This window comes from Lissotriton vulgaris, chromosome 3_1 (genome assembly GCF_964263255.1).
Source record: "Lissotriton vulgaris chromosome 3_1, aLisVul1.2, whole genome shotgun sequence".
Lineage (NCBI taxonomy): Eukaryota > Metazoa > Chordata > Amphibia > Caudata > Salamandridae > Lissotriton > Lissotriton vulgaris.
Genome location: NC_141689.1, coordinates 2120073031 through 2120093282, shown reverse-complemented (window position 1 = coordinate 2120093282; position 20252 = coordinate 2120073031). Strand labels below are relative to the sequence as shown.

The following is a 20252-nucleotide window of genomic DNA, read 5'->3' as shown; positions in this document are numbered from 1 at the left end:
TGATCCTTCAGGAGGGGCAGAGAAAAATGGTAGACAAAAATATGATTTCTATTGTAAATTCTCATAGGAGCTTTTAACATGACTACAGCATGAACAGCTGAAAGAAATTACACCACATTATCAGAAAGGTGAATTTGGTTCGCAGATCACGCTTTCAGTTATTCGGTGTAAATACATTCAGTTGTTGTTGAGAAATGTAAGAGAAAGAAAATAAGGATATCTAGACAGAGCCTGTGCACAGATTTCATGGTGATATCTGATTGGCTGTTAGTACTTCAAGCAGAAAGTGCTGGCAGCCATCTTAGGGCCAATATACATGATAGCACCCCATTAAAATGCATTGTTGTGAATGACAGTTTTTAGGGGGTCACAAAAAGGAGAAACATTTGTTGATGGTACAATGCAAATTTTAGGAATTGTGGTGTGTTCTAAGGTGATTTTACCCTGTGCAAAAGCTTTCTGCTTGGAGTACATCAATCACGCTTGAGAGAAAATAGTTTTCTACTGAATTTCCATTAGAGGGTATAGAAGGTGCTCCAGAATCTAAAATGAGAGCATACTTTATGTAAAGTCACCCTATGTTTCTTCAATCATTTGAGAACAAAGTCTAACATTCTCAGTAAACCATGTACTTCCAACAAGAGCAGCCAGTCAGTTGATGTCATTGACCATATCATGAGTGATGAAATATTTGAGATCATAAGCAGTGCATTGCGGGGGAGACACGCGAGCACGTTAAACAACATGGCCGCCACTGTCTGAGCCCCGGTATACCGACGGCCCGTTTTTCTTCTTAACGCCGATTTTTCTGTCACATTTTCATCGCAAATGAGGTCGCTTTGGATATAAATCCGATCCTTACCTTGTCTGCCGCTATGAGGCTTTTTTAATTGAAGGAAGTACTGTTTCTTGTTGCCTGGTTCCTGCCCCCAGCCTCTCACTCAGGTACTGCCTGCTTTGCATGTCCAGGGGGAGGAGTGCTTCTTAGGAAAGGACCTGACTTTGGCCTAGCCATGCCCAAAGTCCTGTATAGCTGCTGCACTAGTGCTTTTGAGGAATTTTTCTTGCTCTTTCCACTTCATAGCAATTTTTATTGCGTTTTTGTTTTTCAATTACGCCTATTTGTGGTTTTTTTTCTCCTTAAAATGGAAAATAAAAATCTTGTCAACAATAAACGGAGACAGCAAGTTTTGCCTCCTCCAAGTTATTCAAAAGTTGGTCCTCTGAACCCTCTCTTTCATTAATTTTTGAAGTAATTCAAGCACTGTGTGTCAATACTGAAAATATTGCCTCTGAAATTAAAAGTGTGCACAAAGACATGGCTTCTTTGTCTATGAAAAATTCTGACAATTCCATCAAAAACAATATAATAAGTCTAAAGTGGATGCTATGGCACCATTAGTTGCGAAAAAACTTCCTATGCACTCTAGGCTCCTGGATATGGAAAACCGCAATAGACAATACAACCTTCGCATTTTTAATTTGCCTGAGGAAGTTGAGGGTTCTAATTGTCATTTGTATTTGGAGAATTTGCTTCCTGGACTTTTGAATATCAAGTTTCCTGAAAACTTTGAAGTGAATAAAGCCCATAGAATCCCTCCTCATTGCAACCCTCGCCATTCTAAACCCAGGCAAATGATATTTAAGGTCCTTCGTCATCACCATCTCGTATTGTTAAGAAAAGTTGCAAGAGATATTCCCTCGCTGTTGGTCAATGGTAATACCTTTTTTATTCAAAAAGACTTTGCTAAAGAAACTGTTGCAATATGTAAGGATTTTGCCTTTCGTCCACAGTTAAGAAGTCTTAGTTACAAATATGGACTTTTTGATCCATCTACAATGCGCATATGGAAAGACAACTTCTCCAAATCCTTTCAACGACCGGAATAACTGCAACACTTTCTTGATCAGCAGGCTCAACATTCAATGGATACTCATGAGCCTACTACCTGACTCTTTCCAGTGTGACATTTGCTGACAGATTTATGAGTAATTTATACATTTCTGGGCTTCAGCGGTTCTGGCCATGCTTGTAGGGCTTGTGTGCGTTTCACTGTTCTTATTTATGTATTTTGTTTGTCGTTTTCTCCCTGTCCTTTTTACAAATCTAGAGTTACTGTTTTTCTTCTATTTTTCAAATATGCTTTTTTCATCTCTTCTTGTTCTGTTGCTTTTCTTCCTTTGCCTTTTTCTTCATAAATGGCTAATATTCAAGTTGTTTCGTTAAATGTGAAAAGTTTGAGACACCCAGTTAAGCGTACCAAGATTTTGGATTATTTAGGCGGTTGTAAAGCTGATGTTTGTTTTGTTCAAGAGACTCATATTGATGATAAGATATTACATTATATGAAAAAGAAATGGGTTGATACTATTGTGTTGTCACCTGCTAATGGTAAGAAAAATGGGGTTGCTATCTTCTTTGCGAAAAAATTACACTGTCAAGTTTTAAGTAAGACTTCAGACTCAGAGGGTAGATATATAATAGTTAAAATTAAAATTCATGATTCGACTTTATTTCTGCTTAATATTTATGGTCCTACTGCTGATGATCCTACTTTTTGGTCTAATATTACTACTGAAGTCTTAAAGTTGGGTAATGTTCCGTTGATTGTTGGGGATGATTTTAATGTTATTGCTGACCCATTATTAGATAGGTTGTCTAGAATTAAATGTCATCCTCCTAAGGTTTTTCATGCTTTTAAAACCTTTATTCATACCACCAAGTTAGCTGATATTTGGCGATTGCACTTCCCTACTGATAAATGTTTTACCTTTTTTTCAAATCCCCATAATTCTCATTCCAGAATTGATTATTTTTTACTTTCTCCGTCACATATCTCTTCTGCATCTAACCCTGTCATTGGTAATATTGATATATCTGATCATGTCTTAATTTCTTTTGTTTTAAATATATCCTCTACTTTTATTAAACAAACCAGATGGCGTATGAATACTGGTATTGTTCTTAATGAGCATAATAAGCTAAAACTATTAAAATCTATTCATGATTATTTTTTGTTTAATCCAGAAGATTCTACTTTTATAGCCAAATGATGGGATGCCTTTAACACATACATTAGAGGGGCTACAATTTCTATTATGACTTATGAAAACAAGGCCTTTAATGCTAATATTAAACTCCTAGAGAAGCAAATAGCAAAATATGAACGGTTTTTTTATTACCTCCAATAATCCTCAATGCCGAGTTAAACTACAAAAGCTTTGTTATGAATTTAACTCTATCTTCTGTAAAAGAGCTGGTGTCCAAATCTCTAAATCTAACGCTAGATTTCGTTTCAGTGCCAACAGGTCTGGGAAACTCCTCGCAAATTATATGCGTATTAAAAGAGATAAAACACAGATTACCTCCATTCATGGTCCTCAAGACAGGATTGCACTATCCCATAATGATATTGTTAAAGAATTTGTGGATTTTTACTCAAATCTATATGACAAGCCAGATTTTCATGATAATTCATTAATTGACGCTTTTTTAAATTCTTGTGATCTACCCAACATTTCGCAATCGGATAGACTGGGATTAGATTTACCCATTCCTACTGATGAAATTTTAACTGCCATTAAATCTCTTCAAAAAAATAAATCTCCAGGCCCTGATGGTATCCCAGCTGAATTTTATAAGGAATTTCAATCTCATCTTTTGCCATACCATTTTAACTTTTTACTTTTTTTGGCTCTTCTGGGTCTGTTTCTGGTTCTTTTGCTGATGCTTTAATTATTGTACTTCCCAAGCCTGATAAAGATCCTACCCTTGTTTCCAATTATCGCCCTATATCTTTAATTAATCAGGATTGTACATTATATGCTAAAATTCTTGCCTCTAGATTAGACCATATACTTCACTCAATTATCCACCCGGACCAATCTGGGTTCATGAAGAATAAATATTCTGCTAACAACACGAGAACCTTATTGCATGTAATAGAACAGAGCCCTACTCTACTTGCTCGGTCTGGAATTTTGGCTCTAGATGCAGAAAAAGCCTTTGATAAAATCCATTGGCAATTTTTATTCCAGACTTTATTGTCATTTAATTTTGGTCCCTCATTTATCCGTATGATTTCTGCCTTGTATTTTGCTTCCACTGCTCGGTTATTTATCAATGGCCAAATATCTACAAAATTTTCCCTTTTCAGAGGAACACAGAAAGGTTGTCCCCTTTCCTCACTTTTATTTCTGTTGGGAATTGAACCTTTTCTTAATCATATAAGAAATTGTGATGATATTAAAGGTATTACGATAAAGGATGCCTATGCTGATGATGTGTTGGTATTTATCAGTGATCCAATTTCCTCTATCCCGTTCTTATTAGTCATTATTACCAAATACTCCACAGTCTCCGGTTACAAACTTAATGTTAATAAAACAGAATTTTTTCCCTTAACTGTTTTTTGTACTGCTGATATGTTTCCTGTAGCAGATATTATTTGGCAAAAAAATAAATTGAAGTATCTTGGTATTTTATTTTCGTCCTCCATCCCAAAAACATTGACATTAAACAGTAATTTTATTCTTGACTATATTAAAAATGAGGTATCTAAATGGTCTTCCCTTCATCTCACTTGGTGGGGGAGGATGGAATCCAATTAAATGAATATTGCTCCCAAGATCATTTACTCCCTTGCTATGATTCCTACTCAATTTCCGCTAAAATTTTATAAAGATGTTGATAAACTGGTATTCAAATTTCTTTGGAACAATAAATCACCTCGTATTTGTTACAAAAAACTAAAAATACCAAAATGTCATGCAGGTTTTGGGTTACCTGACGTTTATATTGAAACAAAGTTCTCTTTGGTTTATTTCTTCTTCTCTTCTTAAACCTCCTATTTGGTTTGATATAGAGAAATCACTTGTTACTCATTTTCCACTACCCAACTTGCTTACTATGTCTCCTAAATCTACAGTTATCCGCCACTTAGTCATTATCAAATCTAAAAAAATAATATTTAATGATTTAGATTCAAATGTTCCTATAAATACTACTACAAATTTATCACTCTGGCATAGTTCTATTATTAAGTTGAACAGAAATGTGAATTTTTGGAATTCTTGCATTAAGGCTGGTATATTTTTTCTTAAAATTTTATTTTGTGATAATGCCTTTATTCCCTTTGCCATTTTATAATCAAAGTTTCCTAATGATGATTTTAATAAGTATCAGTTTTTATGTCATTCAATTTTGTATTAATTTCCGCATGGTATCCCATCTACTATTGCAACAGATTTGTCAATTTATATTCAAGCTGTATCTGCATCTTCCAATGCAGTTCCTTTTTTGAATAAAAAATTAGCTACTTCAGTGGGTACCAATCTTAATGTAATTTCAATCTTTTGGAATACTGAACTTTCACTTTCTTTGTCTAATAACACTTGGAAAGTTATTTGGCTTAATAGCATTTCTGGTTGGCTACCAGTGTCTCTCTACCAGACAAATGCATTTATCCTATTCAATTCTTTATGGACCCCAGTACGTCTATTTCGTGCTAAATTACTTCCATCTGATACTTGTTGGCATTGCAAATTGCACCCTGGGTCCCTATAACATATGCTATTTGATTGCCTTTTCATTTCACAATTTTAGTCTGAGGTTTGGGATATTATGCTAAAAATATTACCTATACAGGATGCTCCTACATATAAACTGGTCTGTTGCTCTTGTACATCATCTTAATGACTCAGAAGCAAAATTGTTTAATTTCTTAATTGCAGCTGCTTTAAAATCAATCACTTTGTGTTGGAAAGATGGTTCATCTCTATCTGTTCACGCTTGGTGATCATTTTTACAAGAAGAGGTGCTCAATTATCCTTACATGGAATTAATCATAATTCACATTCCTATCAATCCTTTTGGTCTCCTATAGATTCATATTTGTCACTGTGAATGTATTTTTCCATTATTTCCTTCTTTAGCATTGCCATTTATATATTTGCATTATTTGTATGTTTTTTTGTAACTCTAGTTTATTTATAAGATGATATAGTATGTACTCTTCCTTCCCCTCCCCTCTTCCCTTCCCTTGCTACCACTCTTCTTTTTTCCTTTTATTGATTGTTCTTTCTTGAAATGTATTGACCTACTATATTTTACTACTAATTTGCATTTCTAAATTGTTCAGGTATTATTGCCCATGCTTACATTTTATGTGTTGTCTATTTATGTCATTTTTTCTGCAAAAAATGTAATAAAATGATTCTGAACTTATAAGCAGTGCATTGCAGGGGCTTACGTTATAGTTAGCTCAGGTAACTGTAACTGCTCAATTGTACTTGTTTTGTATGAGTGAACTCTGAGCCTAACTATTGTGTCCATGTAACCTCTATTTGTTTAAATGAATGTATATTATCTTTTAAATTGTATTTCCTAACTGTACCCACTAACCTTTGACACTAAGTGTGTGAGTGAATGCATAAGTGTCTGAGCGGGGGTGTGAGTGCCTGAGTATGTTTGTAAGTGGGTGTGTGAGAGTATGAGTCGGGCTCTAAGTGGGTATATGAGTATCCAAGTGGGTCTGTGAGTGGATGTGTGAGTCACTGCCAGGGGTAGGTAGTAAACTTCACTTCACCAGCAGAGGCTGCTGCATTTTGCCACTCTGTGCTCTGCTTGAAATGAGCTCTAGGCAATCACTTTGTGGGAGACTTACTTGTGGAACAATAGGGGTTCTTCGCCTCCAACAACCCTTAGCAGCCAAGTGGTCTTCATCCCTCAACCAGTAGTTTGCCAGGGGCCTCTTTGCAAAGTGGTTGAGAAAAGGGTCGGGCCTCCAAGGAGGTCTCAGCAATCCCTCTGTGGGGACTTACTATTGCCAACAATAGGAGTTCTTAGTCCCAACGACCCTCAGCAGTCACAGGACTAAATCTCCCAACTAGTAGTGCACCAGGAGGCACCTTTGCAGAGTGGTTGAGAAGGGGGTGGGGCCTCTGAGGAGGTCGCAACATTATCGCTGAGGGGGACATACTTGTGGCAATCATAGTGGTTATTGGCCCCCAATGACCCTCAGCAACCATGGGAATACATCCCCATCCAATAGTGCACCAATAGCCCCTTTTTCAGAGTAGTTGGAAAAAGGGGGCGGGGACTCTGGTGAAGTCTCAGAAATCCCTCTGTGGGGGACTTTCTTTTGACAACATTAGATGTTCTTGGCCCCCAACAACCCTCAGCAGCCAAGGGAACGTCATCCCCCAACCAGTAGTGTGCCTGGATGCCCCACTGCAGAGTGGTTGAGAAAGGGGGCAGGGCCTCCGATGAGGTCTGAGCAATCCTGCTGTGGGGAACTTACTTGTGGATGTTATTTTGCTCCATTGAGGCGGTGTGCCCGGGGCTCAGGGGTCCACATGGCCCCCCATTAATCTATTTTTAGCCCCTGGGAGGTGGTGGTCCCAAGGGCTCAATGAGCCTCAGGAGGGGGTGACATGCACCCTCTCAATTTACATTTTTTATATGCTCGCCTGCTCCGGGGACCTGGACCACCTGGGAGTTTATTTATAGAGAAGCTTGGGAGCAAATATAGTTTTCAGTTGGAGCAATGGATCCAACATTACTCCAGCTGCAATAAAAAATAAATAAAGCTTTTTTGTCCCTGGTGGGGTCCTTACCAGACCCCCCCAAGAGGTTTGTAAAGTTTTTTTGTGTTACTTGGCTGGAGTTGAGTCCCAAAATGGCTGCTTACATTCCTGGTTGAAGAGTTGGCAGCCAATCATTAAGCATGAGGACTGTCGGATCCTCGCAGGATTTGTGTCCCTCGATTGTTTTTTTTTTATTTCTCAAAAACTACTGAACCGATTTACACTAAATAACAAAAAGGCTTCTTTCTGGACCTAGAGCTACCATTCCACTATATTTGGTGTAATTACGCCCAGTGGTTCGGGCTGTCGTGTCTAAAAATCTTGAAGTAAATGAACATTGGAAAAAAGCTGTTTTATACCCCCCGCTTGACAGATCGCCCCTAAACATTCCATGCGCAACAAGAACCACCTGGCATTTTTTTTGGGGGGGGGGGAAATGTCATGAAGATTCGTCAAACGGCACTAAAGATATATGCAAGTCATAAAACGCTTTTTCTGTCGAAACTAATTCAAACAACTGGCCACGGCCAGTAGGTAATATATATATTTATATATATTGTGAGTGCACATACATATGGCTTCAGCAATAGTACATCTATTTATATATTTATATACTTATATTGTGGTAGCTGATATTCTGCCTACAATATTATTATACATTTAGTATACCTAGCTATACCAGATCTAAATCCCTTGAAAATATTGTGTTTTGACACCTGAGGAGTTTGACAAAATTAAATCTAACATGAATTTCAAATAAATTTGACAAATGTATAAGGTTTAAGTAGAACACATGGCAGGTTCATTGTCAGTCATGACAAATATGCATTACATTTGATTACATGTCTTTAGTGGTATTTTATTCTTCTTTCATTGAAACAACAACTTTACTTTGTCTGCAACCTACTTTTGATTAATTTCTGAACAATATTCTACTATCATCTATAGCTCATTATTATGCCAATGGTATCACCCTTGTTATGTTGAACCATTACTCTCGGTCCTTCTAATCCAGTGTGCCATATGTATATTGGCCAAGTGGGCTATCATTGCCAAATAAGCAAGTGAAAAATAAATAAAAAGTAATTAATAATATAATGTATATATTATCTTACCATTGTTTAAAGAAGTCAATATTTTGACTATGATGTTTTGTTTGGATGATTGTTTAATAAGACATTCTAGGAGAATGCCCCGTATCAATCACCTACAAAAGAAATATGACCTTTCTGGCTTATTTGCTTGTGGGTGTGGGCATTTCGGGCATAGTGGAAACAGTTATAATTCATACCGCAGCTAGTAAGTAATATAGTCACCGCCCAACTATATCTAAGAATATCAGGCATGAACCTGTCTGAGATCCGCCAGCAACTGCCTTTCTACCTCTCACATTACACATTTACACAGATCGCAATACTATATTCCTCTCCATGGAAAAACATTGAAGCAAGACATTTTCGCATTGGAACAAAACTAGTAACCACAAGTTGTGACTTACTCGGGATACTGGTGTATCAACCTTTCCTGTCTTAACTATTGACACACATATAAGAAAACACGATTTGCAGTTACATGAAGTGTCCAGTTTAGAGAGAAAGCAAGCACTATAAATACACAAACAAATAAATCCTTTGTGAATGCTGTATGCCCTAACTCTTATACATTTTTTACGGTTTAAATTGGGCCTAAAATTATGTATACACTTTAACAGCCTCTTACATTATGTAATGGCGAATGAATGAATGCATGCAAAGGAAATTCAGAATATCTGGAAACCTGTTAAAACTTACTGATGTCTTAAGTTTTGCCTCCTTTTCTTTAACTTTCATTCTTGATCTGTTGCTAGTGAAATAATGTAATGTTCCATATTCCACTAATGCAGCAAATATGAAGATAAAGCACACTGAAACAAAGAGGTCCATTGCTGTAATATAGGACACCTTGGGTAGTGACTTCCTTGCAAAAGTACTGAGAGTTGTCATCGTCAAAACTGTAGTAATTCCTAGGTAGAAAAAGGAATACAATTCTAATTAACCAATCAGTCAAACATGTTTTGGATAGTTAATATCAATTCCTAAACTTTATTGCACAAAAGACGAGCTTAGAAAGCGCACAATATCTGAGTACAACAGGTGCATTGTTTTTCTGTCAATGGGTGATCCGCAGTTGAATGCAATATTGTATCTCTGGTCAGGAAGGATGAGATAGTGAACTATGCCTTGGGCCAAGTCCTGTGTGAGTGACAGTGACTGCAGTGATGTGATATGTGTATCTCTTCAAGGAAGGTACTTTTGAGAATATGTATGCAAGCTCTAGAGGTTTTGAGAGTCAGAGACATTTCTCCTTCTAGAATGAGGCGCTCATGGGGTAGTGTTTTAGACCTTTGGTCCAGCCAAGCCTAAAGCACATGATAGGTAGGTAAGCATTCCTTTATCCTGGAGGACACTAGAGACGAGGGGGGCCTAGTTCTAGAGGATAAACTGAATGCACATGGATGCAACTGATTGACATATTGGCCATTGACTATATTCGCATGGCTACTCATGTCAGAACCACTTCTGACCATTTGCAAGGTACAGATGATGGAGAGAAGCCAAGATGGAAAGATTCCTGTGTGGACAGTATGTGGATCCCGTTGTTGTGGCTACCAACTCAGGTGGGAACGTTTTTTGGGCACTGTAGGATCTTGATTCATTGACATGAAGCAAGGATTTTTCATGACACCGGACTTCTCAGGATAGGAGCTCTAGGCAAAGCCCGGTAGTTGGTTGGACCCTTGGGAAATTCGGTGACTTCAGAGCTTGCTGCATTTTTCTGGTAATACTTCAATCATTATTGTGCTGCTGGCCAGACTGGGTGTTGCATTGTTCGGGGCTTTGGCCCACAAATAGAGAATAGTGCCTAAGGTCATCATTAAAGTTGGGAGTATTGCCTTTTCGCTGACAGACTCCAAAAGGACAGTTATGCAAGAAACCTAGGTTTATGTTTTTATATGTATGAGTGTATTTTATTTTACCAAGCTAATCTGTACAGACTGGTAGTGTAAATAATTAATACATCCTATGTTTTCTCATTACAGGGGATAAGAAAGCAACATTTCACACAACCTACTTTCTACATGTTGTTATTACACCAATGTCAGATTCACATATAGTGTCTCTTCTATCCTCATTCTCATTCTGATGCTTACTTCAGAGTCATACTTGGTTCCCCCACACAAGAAGGTGTGCAACTCATTCAGTCACTGGCTGACAACTGGTCACTTTGTACGGTGTTCCACTCTACCTGTATTTTGTCACATGGCGTCTCTGTCCCACACCTTTGTTTTATTTCTCCATAATCAATCACTTGGTTCCTCTACCCCTACTTAGTCTTGCAGTTTGGTGAGGGGTGTTGTTTCCTTGTCCTCTCTCTGTAGGTACTGGTGCTCGTATCAGAGACTTTTTGCCTAATTGCTAGGAATATCATCTGCTCTTCCACAACAATCATGAACGCACCAGTGGTAGAAGTACTGTGGGCATACAATTGCCAAGAGTTTGGAAACCAGAGCTACATCTGTTTGCCACTGTGTTTTAACTTTGAGCATGCCCGTGACTGTTTTCTTCCTATTATCTAGGGTTATCATCATGAGAGTGCATTAGTACAGTAAATCTTACTTTGCCACCCTTGTCTCAGGACTTCCCATATCAGTCTCCGTCTACAGTAGCTGTGCTGTCTATATTTTCTGATCTTCATTTCCCACTCTCTCTCTGTCCTCAGCTTTACTACACCTTCGTTCTGCCTATTAGACAAACATTTTCCTAATAAATCTTTCTCCATATTTAAGAGAATGATTTACTGGGAAACTGCTATTGTTACTAACTTAGAGTGTGTTACTTCATTTTGATTATCATCCAGGGTTTTAGATAGAGGTTGCTTTCAAATATGCACTTTTGTTATACGGTTCCTACAATTTAAGTAGGACTTTGTATCTCGACAACATAAACATCAGAATCAGACTCAGTCCTTTCATATCATCAGAAAATGTAGACTCAATTCCCAGCTAGCTCACAGTGCCCTATCTGGACCCCTAATCTTACCAGGGTACCAGATGGTATCTGCAACCTTAAACATGACCACTCTTATTCCCCAAGGAAATCGTGGAAACAGACCTACCCTTTTGTTATTATTTTTGCATGTCGAAGGTAAACACAAGAAATATATGAATCTGGCTTTTTAAATATTTATTGAAACAATCATAATCTTGTATAGAAAGCAAGAGCTACAATTACCAGGAGGATTAAACAAAGCATTGTAACCAGCATTGCAAGAATGGTAAAAAAAGATAAACAGTACAATCATAATAACATTACTGTGCGATAATTATACTCCTATTTGATACTAACTATCCTATCAATATCATAGTGGGAGTACCCTCTCCCTGATCCATTTGGATAGCTTTAACCCCCCATACCTTAGTATTATGTACCAGGAAGACTATCTGGTGTAAAACAGTCTCTTGCCTCTTGCAGGATAGAGGTCAGAGTCAGCAGGGCTGCATCTTAGTCAGAAAGCACAGGGTTCCTGGATAATCCCATCAGAAGTGCTCCTCTGTCGAATATAGCACACAGGCAGTTTATATAATAAAAGCACTGTTCCAATTGCACTGTGTCAAAGGTGCAGGACTGATGCGATGGTTCGTCTAAAGCCTCAGAACTTTCCCCAACCGTACAACCAAGGACAAGGGCATCGCGTTCAATGTTCCTAGTCTCAGACAGTGTGTACGAACAACATGATAATATTGATTGCTATGGTGCGTGCGTCTCTATCTATGTTATTGCAGATCTGAGCAGTCACATTTTCTCTCTTTCTCATATTTGTAATGTATGGATGATGCTCGCTGTATCTATAATTGAAATAAAGTTGGTTATAAAAAACGGCAATTCTTGCTAAGAAATGAACTGTATGCAGAATAACTTCTAAGAATAGTGTCGTGTAAGTGTAGAATATGCAAAAATTAACCCTTACAAAAAGATGTCAAGTTAAAACATTTAAATAAAATGGAGACTTAGTGCAGGCCTTGTTCTACATTACACCACCTTCAGCTTGAACACTGTTAGAAGTGGGTTCTCTGGTTGGCTAGGGTATGCACCTAAGCCAGGCAGAACCCACCACTCTTGCCAGGGTAGAAGAGTTACACACACAAGCTATCCCCTGCTCCCCACCTTGGCAGCTTGGCAGAGCAGTCAGTCTTTTACCAGAGGCAATGTGTAAAGCGTTTCCCAACACACACACACACCAGTGACACAATAGGCATGCCACAAGAAAAAAGTCCGCACAAGGTTATATAAAAAAAGTATCCTTCGTATTATACACAAAACACATTAGACCACAATCGAAAAAATCAATGCACCACTAAGCACTTGTCATAAAACTGCATTGATCACAAAATCACTTTGCATCAAAGTATTATTGATTTTATCTTAGTCTCAGTCCCATTGATGGATCTATTTGATTCCTTTCCTGTAACACAGACTTGCTTGAGTGACCATAACCCCCTAACCCTGGTAAATAATGTCCAGGCTCTTGTTACTATTAAACCCTTGGCACGCATATCTAATTCTAATACTGCCACTCAAGATTAAGAACAGAGGTTAAGATGGGAGGCAACTACTCCGGAAGGCTTCCTTGACAACTTTGACAAAAGTAATTTAGATGACTTTAGTGTATGTTCAAGCAAGGAAAGACAAATCTTGAGCGCTTTTGACCGCATCACGAAACAGGTGGCGGCCAATCTGACGCTTCACTGTAGCTCTAAACCCAAGAAACATAAAAATTGGTTTGACCATTGGTTTGCTCGCGCACACACAGCGCTCTTGGAGGAGCTGAATGAGACCCCAAGGGATCCTACTAGGGTCAAGCAGGTTCGGAGGGCATATAAAACCGTCGTCAAAAGAAGAAAGACAGAGCTAAGAGAAAGGGCTTGGAACAAACTTAGTCAAGTGAGCACCCTGTCTAGCAGCTCCAGCTTCTGGAAAGTGGTCAATAGCCCTGTGTTTGATGAGACAAACAATTCTGCTAAAGATTGTCTCATCTCTGCAGAAAGATGGGTTGAGCACTTTAGTGGCATGTATACTGACGGGAGCCTGGAGCTAACTAGTCAGCAGGGGTTTGGCTCACATACTCCTAACGTAGTGTTTTCAGAGGATGAAGGAACTGAGGCAATTATGTTCACTTTAAAGGGAAAGGCACAGACCCAGACGGTGTACCGGCTGATCTTTACAGGACAGACCCTGTTGTATGGGGTAAGATTTTAACTTTTGTTTTTAATGCTGCGACACAGGTCGGCTTTTCCCTGTCCTGGGCGAAAGCGGTGATAATTCCAATATTCAAAAAGGGCTCAAGAGAGGACCCGGCCTGTTACAGACCGATTTCACTCTTGGAGTCTGCAGCCACGATAATGGGGAAGGTTGTACTTGTCCGTCTAACGGATTGGCCAGACAAAAACTGCATCATCTCATATCTCCAGTATGGATTCAGGTAGGGCAAGGGCACGACGGGTCAATGCCTTAACCATCACCTAGTAATAGGGAAATACACGGTCGCTAATCGAGGTGACGTCCATTTGGCTTTTATGGATTTATCCACTGCTTTCGACCTCGTAAATATGCAAAAACTTTGGGTTTCCCTACATTGCATTGGCCCTGATCTCTTTTTTGGCGGCCATCCACGAAAACACCTCAGCGGCTGTTCGGTATAATGAGAACGGCAGCCTAACCGATGCATGGGCTGTAAAGCGAAGGGTACAACAGGGGTGCATTTTGGCTCCCCTAGTGTTTACTCTTAATATCAATAAATTGGGAGATGTTTTGACTGCTTCTTGTAAGGATATCCCAAAAGCAGGCACACAAATGATCCCTGCCCTACTGTATGCAGATAATGCAGTTTTGATAGCAAACACATAGATTACAATCCCTTTTAGCTTGTTTTATTAATTTTATGGACTCCCTAGATTTAATTACAAACCTCAAAAGGTCACACTCAATATCAATTGGCACGGGCCGGGCAAAAAACTGTAACATTTTATTGTAAGGGCCTGGAACTCTCGAAAGTCCACGCCTTTCCTTATCTTGGCATTCTTTTTGATGAAAGACGCTCATGGGTGATGCAGCGTGCCCATAAAAAGAACACCCTGGCTAGAGCGTCTGGGGCTATTTTGGGGTTTGCACGGAGAATAGGATCCAAACCACTCCCTGCCCTTATGAAAATGTATAACGTCAAGTGCCTTTCAATGGTAACCTATGGGAGCGATGTATGGGGCTACACTGAGACTAGAGATATTCAGACAGTTGAAAATATTTTTTTCCATAAGCTGCTGTCGCTTCCAGCTTCCACTCCAATTTTTGACCTTCATGAGGACTTAGGTGCCAGTTTTATTTCAGACCAGATCGCGGTTGCCCCATTATTATGTTAGCTAAGAATCTAATCTCAGCCGTCACCAAATCTGAACCAGTTAATCATTCAGGACTGTGTGTCTTTGGACAAAGGCCTTGATATCCTGTGGATCCGTTACGTCAAGACAGAATTGGAATCAATGGGTTGCTCTGATCTATTTTTAACTCCTCGAGCTCTTGGTAAGGCGACTATTAGAGGTCTGAAGCACCAGTTTATGAATAGATCAATGCTAATAAGGGAGGAAGTGGAAGTAGTCAAACCCTCAGTGAGGAGCTTTGTTATGTTAAGTCTAGGTAGGGAGATGCAGCCTTACCTAACTTACATAAATAAACCCTATCATCTATTTACCCTAATTAGATTTAAATATAATATGTTGCCATGGTTATTAGCGCATCCAAAAGGCTATTTCAAAGAGGGATCGATAGGACCTTGTCCATGTGACAACTTCTTAGAGCAGAACACCCTCCATATGGTATTTTTCTGTGATTTTTATGTTACGCTACGCAGAAAATGTATCTTGCCACTGTTAAGAGGAGGTAACTTTGAGCAAGTTAGACCAGCGCTAGCCTACTTGCAAATGCTGGGCTCGCCGCTTGTATGTTTTGGGGGAACAATCTATATTACAGGGGCAATTAGGCGACGTAACAGTCTGTAATTATAGTGCTGATGTCTCTTTTTCCTTTAAATCTTTTTTAAGAAAAACAGAGCCCTTTAGTCAATGGATTGTGGTGTGTGACAAACTTTTTAACATATTTATTCAAATAGCAAGGGTTGTTTTTGGTGGAAATGTGTATCATAGGCTGGCCGATGGACTTTTTTGTATTTGGCATGTGATCTGAAATGAATTTTTTGTATTGTCAATAATTGGAATTAGGTAGCATGTAATGTGATCTGTACTTTGATGGTTTTAAAATTTTAACCGAATAAAGTAATTTTTGACTTTTGACTTTGACTACCCTTGCATGTCTATCGCCAGCAGTGGGAAAATATTAATCAATGCCCTGAAGGTAAAACCAGCTGCCTGCCAGTAAGCAGCACAGCTGCAGGCATTCCAAGCATCCACAATGCTGGTGGGCCTCCCTTAGTGGGGCCTGCGTTCCTTAATACCAGGCCGATTACCTTTGACCATGTAACTCGGGCCCGTCAGGAAGACCAAGCAACAGGAATTCAGCGAGCAGCTGAGAGCAGTGCCAGGCTCTCTCTCAGCTCTCTCGTAGGGTGCGCCGTACCTGCTCTCCGCGAGTGCTGTGGTGTCAGCTTCGTCCGACCACCCTTGCTGATAACTTCACCCATTGCAAACACTGGCGACTTCATGTGGGCATGCAGCCTCCTTTCTGCTGGCGTACGGGCCGACCTCGTCCAAAACTATGGCTGCTCCAACAACACTAGGGCGGAGCTAGGTTCCCTTGCAGCTCCCTCATTGCTACAGCAACCACCTGGGGAGCACATTCAGGCTCCTGGCACTGCTGAGGTTTTCTAAGATGGTGTGATTTCTCTCCTCTGCGACCGCTGCATTTCCAATGTAGGGCTCGGTCCGCAAAAATTCAAAAGCACTCACCCTGCACTTTTACTGCGGAGGCGCACCGTGTCTTCGTGGGTGCACACATGCGCCGGCTGCTAGGTGGGAGAGCCCTTCCTCAATAAGAAGCTCTCCCCTCCTGCTTCTCCACACAAAAGCGGCTCTTCAACAGAGCTCTCCATATGCTGGACTCCAAAAACTAAGCACTCCTTAGCACGTTTACATAAAATAAAGGGGAAGAACAGTTCAGTCATTCTTCTCCCTCAGATAGGAGCAGCAACTGCAGGCTGACACTCCCCACACAAATCATGGGCAGCACTCCTCACACAGCATCTCAGGTCTCTGACAAGGCAGGTCACTTTTAGATCCAGCAAGGATCCAGCAGGGATCTTTCCCATGAAGTCTTTTGTACCCCTAAGACTTCTAACAGGAGGCCAGCACACACAAGCCCTTGGAGATTTCCTTCCCAACCACGATACCACAGCAGGGAATCAAGAGCCAGCCCTATTCTTTCCCTGCCACAGACAGAGGCAGCGACTGAAATTCAACCCACCTCTCACTCAGAAAAGGCAGTGCCCCTCACACAGTCCTTCCGCTCTTCTTCTTAGTGGGGTCTCTTGTTCCTGGAGGTAATCTAAAACCCTGGGGTTTTAGGTGAAATACTTATACCCTATTTTGTCATTATCCTTATTGCTGTAAGGGCCTCCGAACCCAGTCTTAACCAGCTGCCTCCCTGGTGCAGTGTGACCACAGAGGGTAGAGACAGCATTGTGAAAAAGGAGACACAGCCTATTTAGGTGCAAGCGTGACTGTCTAGAGTGAATGCACATCCCAGCTCCTGTCACTCAAACACCAGGCACTGAATACACAAACAGCCAATGGTGCACCACATTTCTAAAAGTTGCATTTTAAAACACATAATTTAAAAACCATCTTTACCAAAAGGTGCACTAATATATTCTGAGTTCAGATAGCCTAAACACCATATTTTTTAATCTTGTTCCTATGGAAAGCTACACATGTAAAATGTTACAGTGCAATCCCAGCGATAAGGCCATGGGACAGGCAGCCTTTCAAAACACACAGTATTTCACTATCAGGACATGTCACACACACCAGTATGGCCCTAACTTAGGGGCGCCTTTTATATAAGAAAAGGGATGATTTGGGCCTGGCAAGTGGGTGCACTTGCCAGGGCCAACATGGCAGTTTACAACTGCGCACGCAGACACTACAGTGGTAGGCCTGAGATACATTTACAGGGCTACTCATGTGGGTGGCACATCTAGTGCTGCAAGCCCACTAGTAGCATGTGATTTACAGACCTAGGCACTCACTGTGCACTTTACTAGGGACTTACCAGTAAATCAAATAGGCCAAACATGGAAAACCAATCATTGTCCCAATTTATACAGAGAGCATATACACTATAGCACTGGTCGGCAGTGGCACAGTGCCCAAAATCCTATAGCCAACAAACACAGGGTCAGAAAAATAGGATGCAAAAGGCAAAAAGTTTCGGGATAAAAGTGTTAATAGGGCCGGATCTAACAAACACTATGAACCAAAATGGTGATTTCATTATAAGCAGACCACACTTCGCTCTTGATCGCTTAGTGCTGACAAAGAGAGGTCCCCTTATACTACAGCTGAAGAGACACTGGAGCAGCAGTGTTTCCCTGTCTCTCTCCCCTCTCCATTTTCCACTTTCCATCCTCAGTGTTCAACTATATAGCAGCAACATTTACAACAGTAAATAGGGCGTCAGCTTCATCCTGTTGTTCACATTGCACTGTAGTGCAGTTCCATTTTACTATGTCCCTATGAGTCTATTCTGGTCTTTTCCATGGCCTATACTTTACCATCAAATCTCGCAATACCTCTTACTACATAATGAAGTCCTTTGAAGTCAACGTCCCCCTACCCACATCCTACAGTCTTATATCACTCTATACTGCAGTCCATAATAGCCATTCGTTTTATGACCCCTCCGCAGGAATATGTGCCTTTTAGCCCTTTTTACTCCTGTAGCAGTGCCCTAATCAATCCTAGCACAGCCATCTGCACCCTGTCTTCCATTAACAAACACCATAATTTACACCTTCTGTTAAAAATAAAACAAACTACTCCAGGAAGCCCAAAGTCCAACTAGTGTTTAATACAAAGTAGCAAGCAGCAAAACAAAAGATTGTAAGGAATTGTGATTTTTACTCACCAGAACTCTCACCAGAAAAACGGTTAGAGATAAGAGCTAAACTTCATAAAAATTCAACCTAGTATGTTTATATTTTCTCTCAATACAAGCAATTGAAGCGTGACCATTGTTACTCACAAACTTATCTAATGTAAAGGTGTCAGGATCTTCCACTCAAGGGAGCACAAAACGATCTTGTGCAGATGATCTCATTCATTAACACAAGACTGGTCGTATTATTCTCGCAAAATCCTGTTTTCCATGGCAGTTTTGAAAACAAGTTTAAGCTGTTGAAAAATGTGCAAGGTACGTTATTGAGTTCTATGGCTCTTGGACCTACTGGAGTCATGGAAGTTTACAAGGCCATTCAATTTCACAGGTAGCTTATTTGGTACATTCAGTATCACATATGTGGTTGTTAATATCACATTCAGAGGAGTATATGATCATGATCACTACATAATGTTTCCCACAAACCCTATTCATCATAATTTGCCCAGTACTAGGGGAAGCGTTTTCTTCCAAAACTCATCAGTGGGTTTTTGCCCCTTGTTTATGCGTAAACCCAGTTCTACATCATGTTGTTATCATCGTGTTTGTTTTGTAAATGATAGATCATTCCCACATACAACATTTTTTCTTTAGTTCCACATCATTATTAGTCTATTCAGAATTATCCATTGCCATTTGTGTCCCATCTCCCGAATACCACCAGTGAACAGCTCAGAATTACCTGTAGTGCGGTTCAATTATGCCTATCTTTCCATAAACTCAAAAAGCAATAGCCTTACCCCAAAAACATGGTGGCCAATTGCCTTCCTAATATTAGTACCCATGTTGTAGGCCCCTTATTAATTCATTGTGCACTATGTATAGCCTTGTGTCTTGTCTCCTAAAGGTCCATTCTCCAATCCATTAAATCCCATTTCCAAAGCACTATAGTCTCCCATTATTACATAAACCATTCCTATGTGCAGTCTCTCCATCATGCTTTCCTGCAGTCCCCTGTAGGTGTTTGAGTCCTTATTCCCCAGAGCCTTAATCAGCTGTTTTCTATAATACAACAGTGTGGTTCTTCAAGCCTCACCTTATGTTTATTCCATCTTTCATTTCCCCATTTCGTATTAGTTCAGTATCTTGTGCTACATAACTGCATAACACGTATTCAACAGTGTTTTTAGCCTATTAGGGAATGAGAGAGTTAGTCTGACTATTCTTATAGTGGGCACCACTGAGTCAACCGACTGAGAGATAGCAATGCAGAACTACAGCATTACAAATCCTATTTATAAAATTAAGTTACTTCTCACAAATTGCCATGAAAATCATATTAAAATTATATTAAATTGCAATTGAAGCATATGCAGTTTGCCACTATATGTCAAGATTGTTTTCATGCAAAGACATACTTTGAGAAAAAAACAAAAACAAGGTGTCAGCAGGAGATTGATTTGAGAAGCAAGAGTCTTTCAGCAAGACTTTTTCACCGTAAATCAGTCTCCTGTTGTGAAAAATTAT

At 39.8% G+C, this 20252-nt stretch overlaps 1 protein-coding gene across 1 annotated transcript in view; it reads right to left on the bottom strand.

The window, feature by feature from the left end:
• Nucleotides 1-20252, bottom strand: part of GABRG1 (gamma-aminobutyric acid type A receptor subunit gamma1) — a 666028-nt gene that overhangs the window by 49654 nt on the left and 596122 nt on the right. Inside the window, exon 8 of the mRNA XM_086962691.1 lies at nt 9378-9589. Within this exon, the coding sequence (XP_086818817.1) occupies nt 9378-9589 (212 nt within the window). The remainder of the gene's footprint in view (nt 1-9377; nt 9590-20252) is intronic.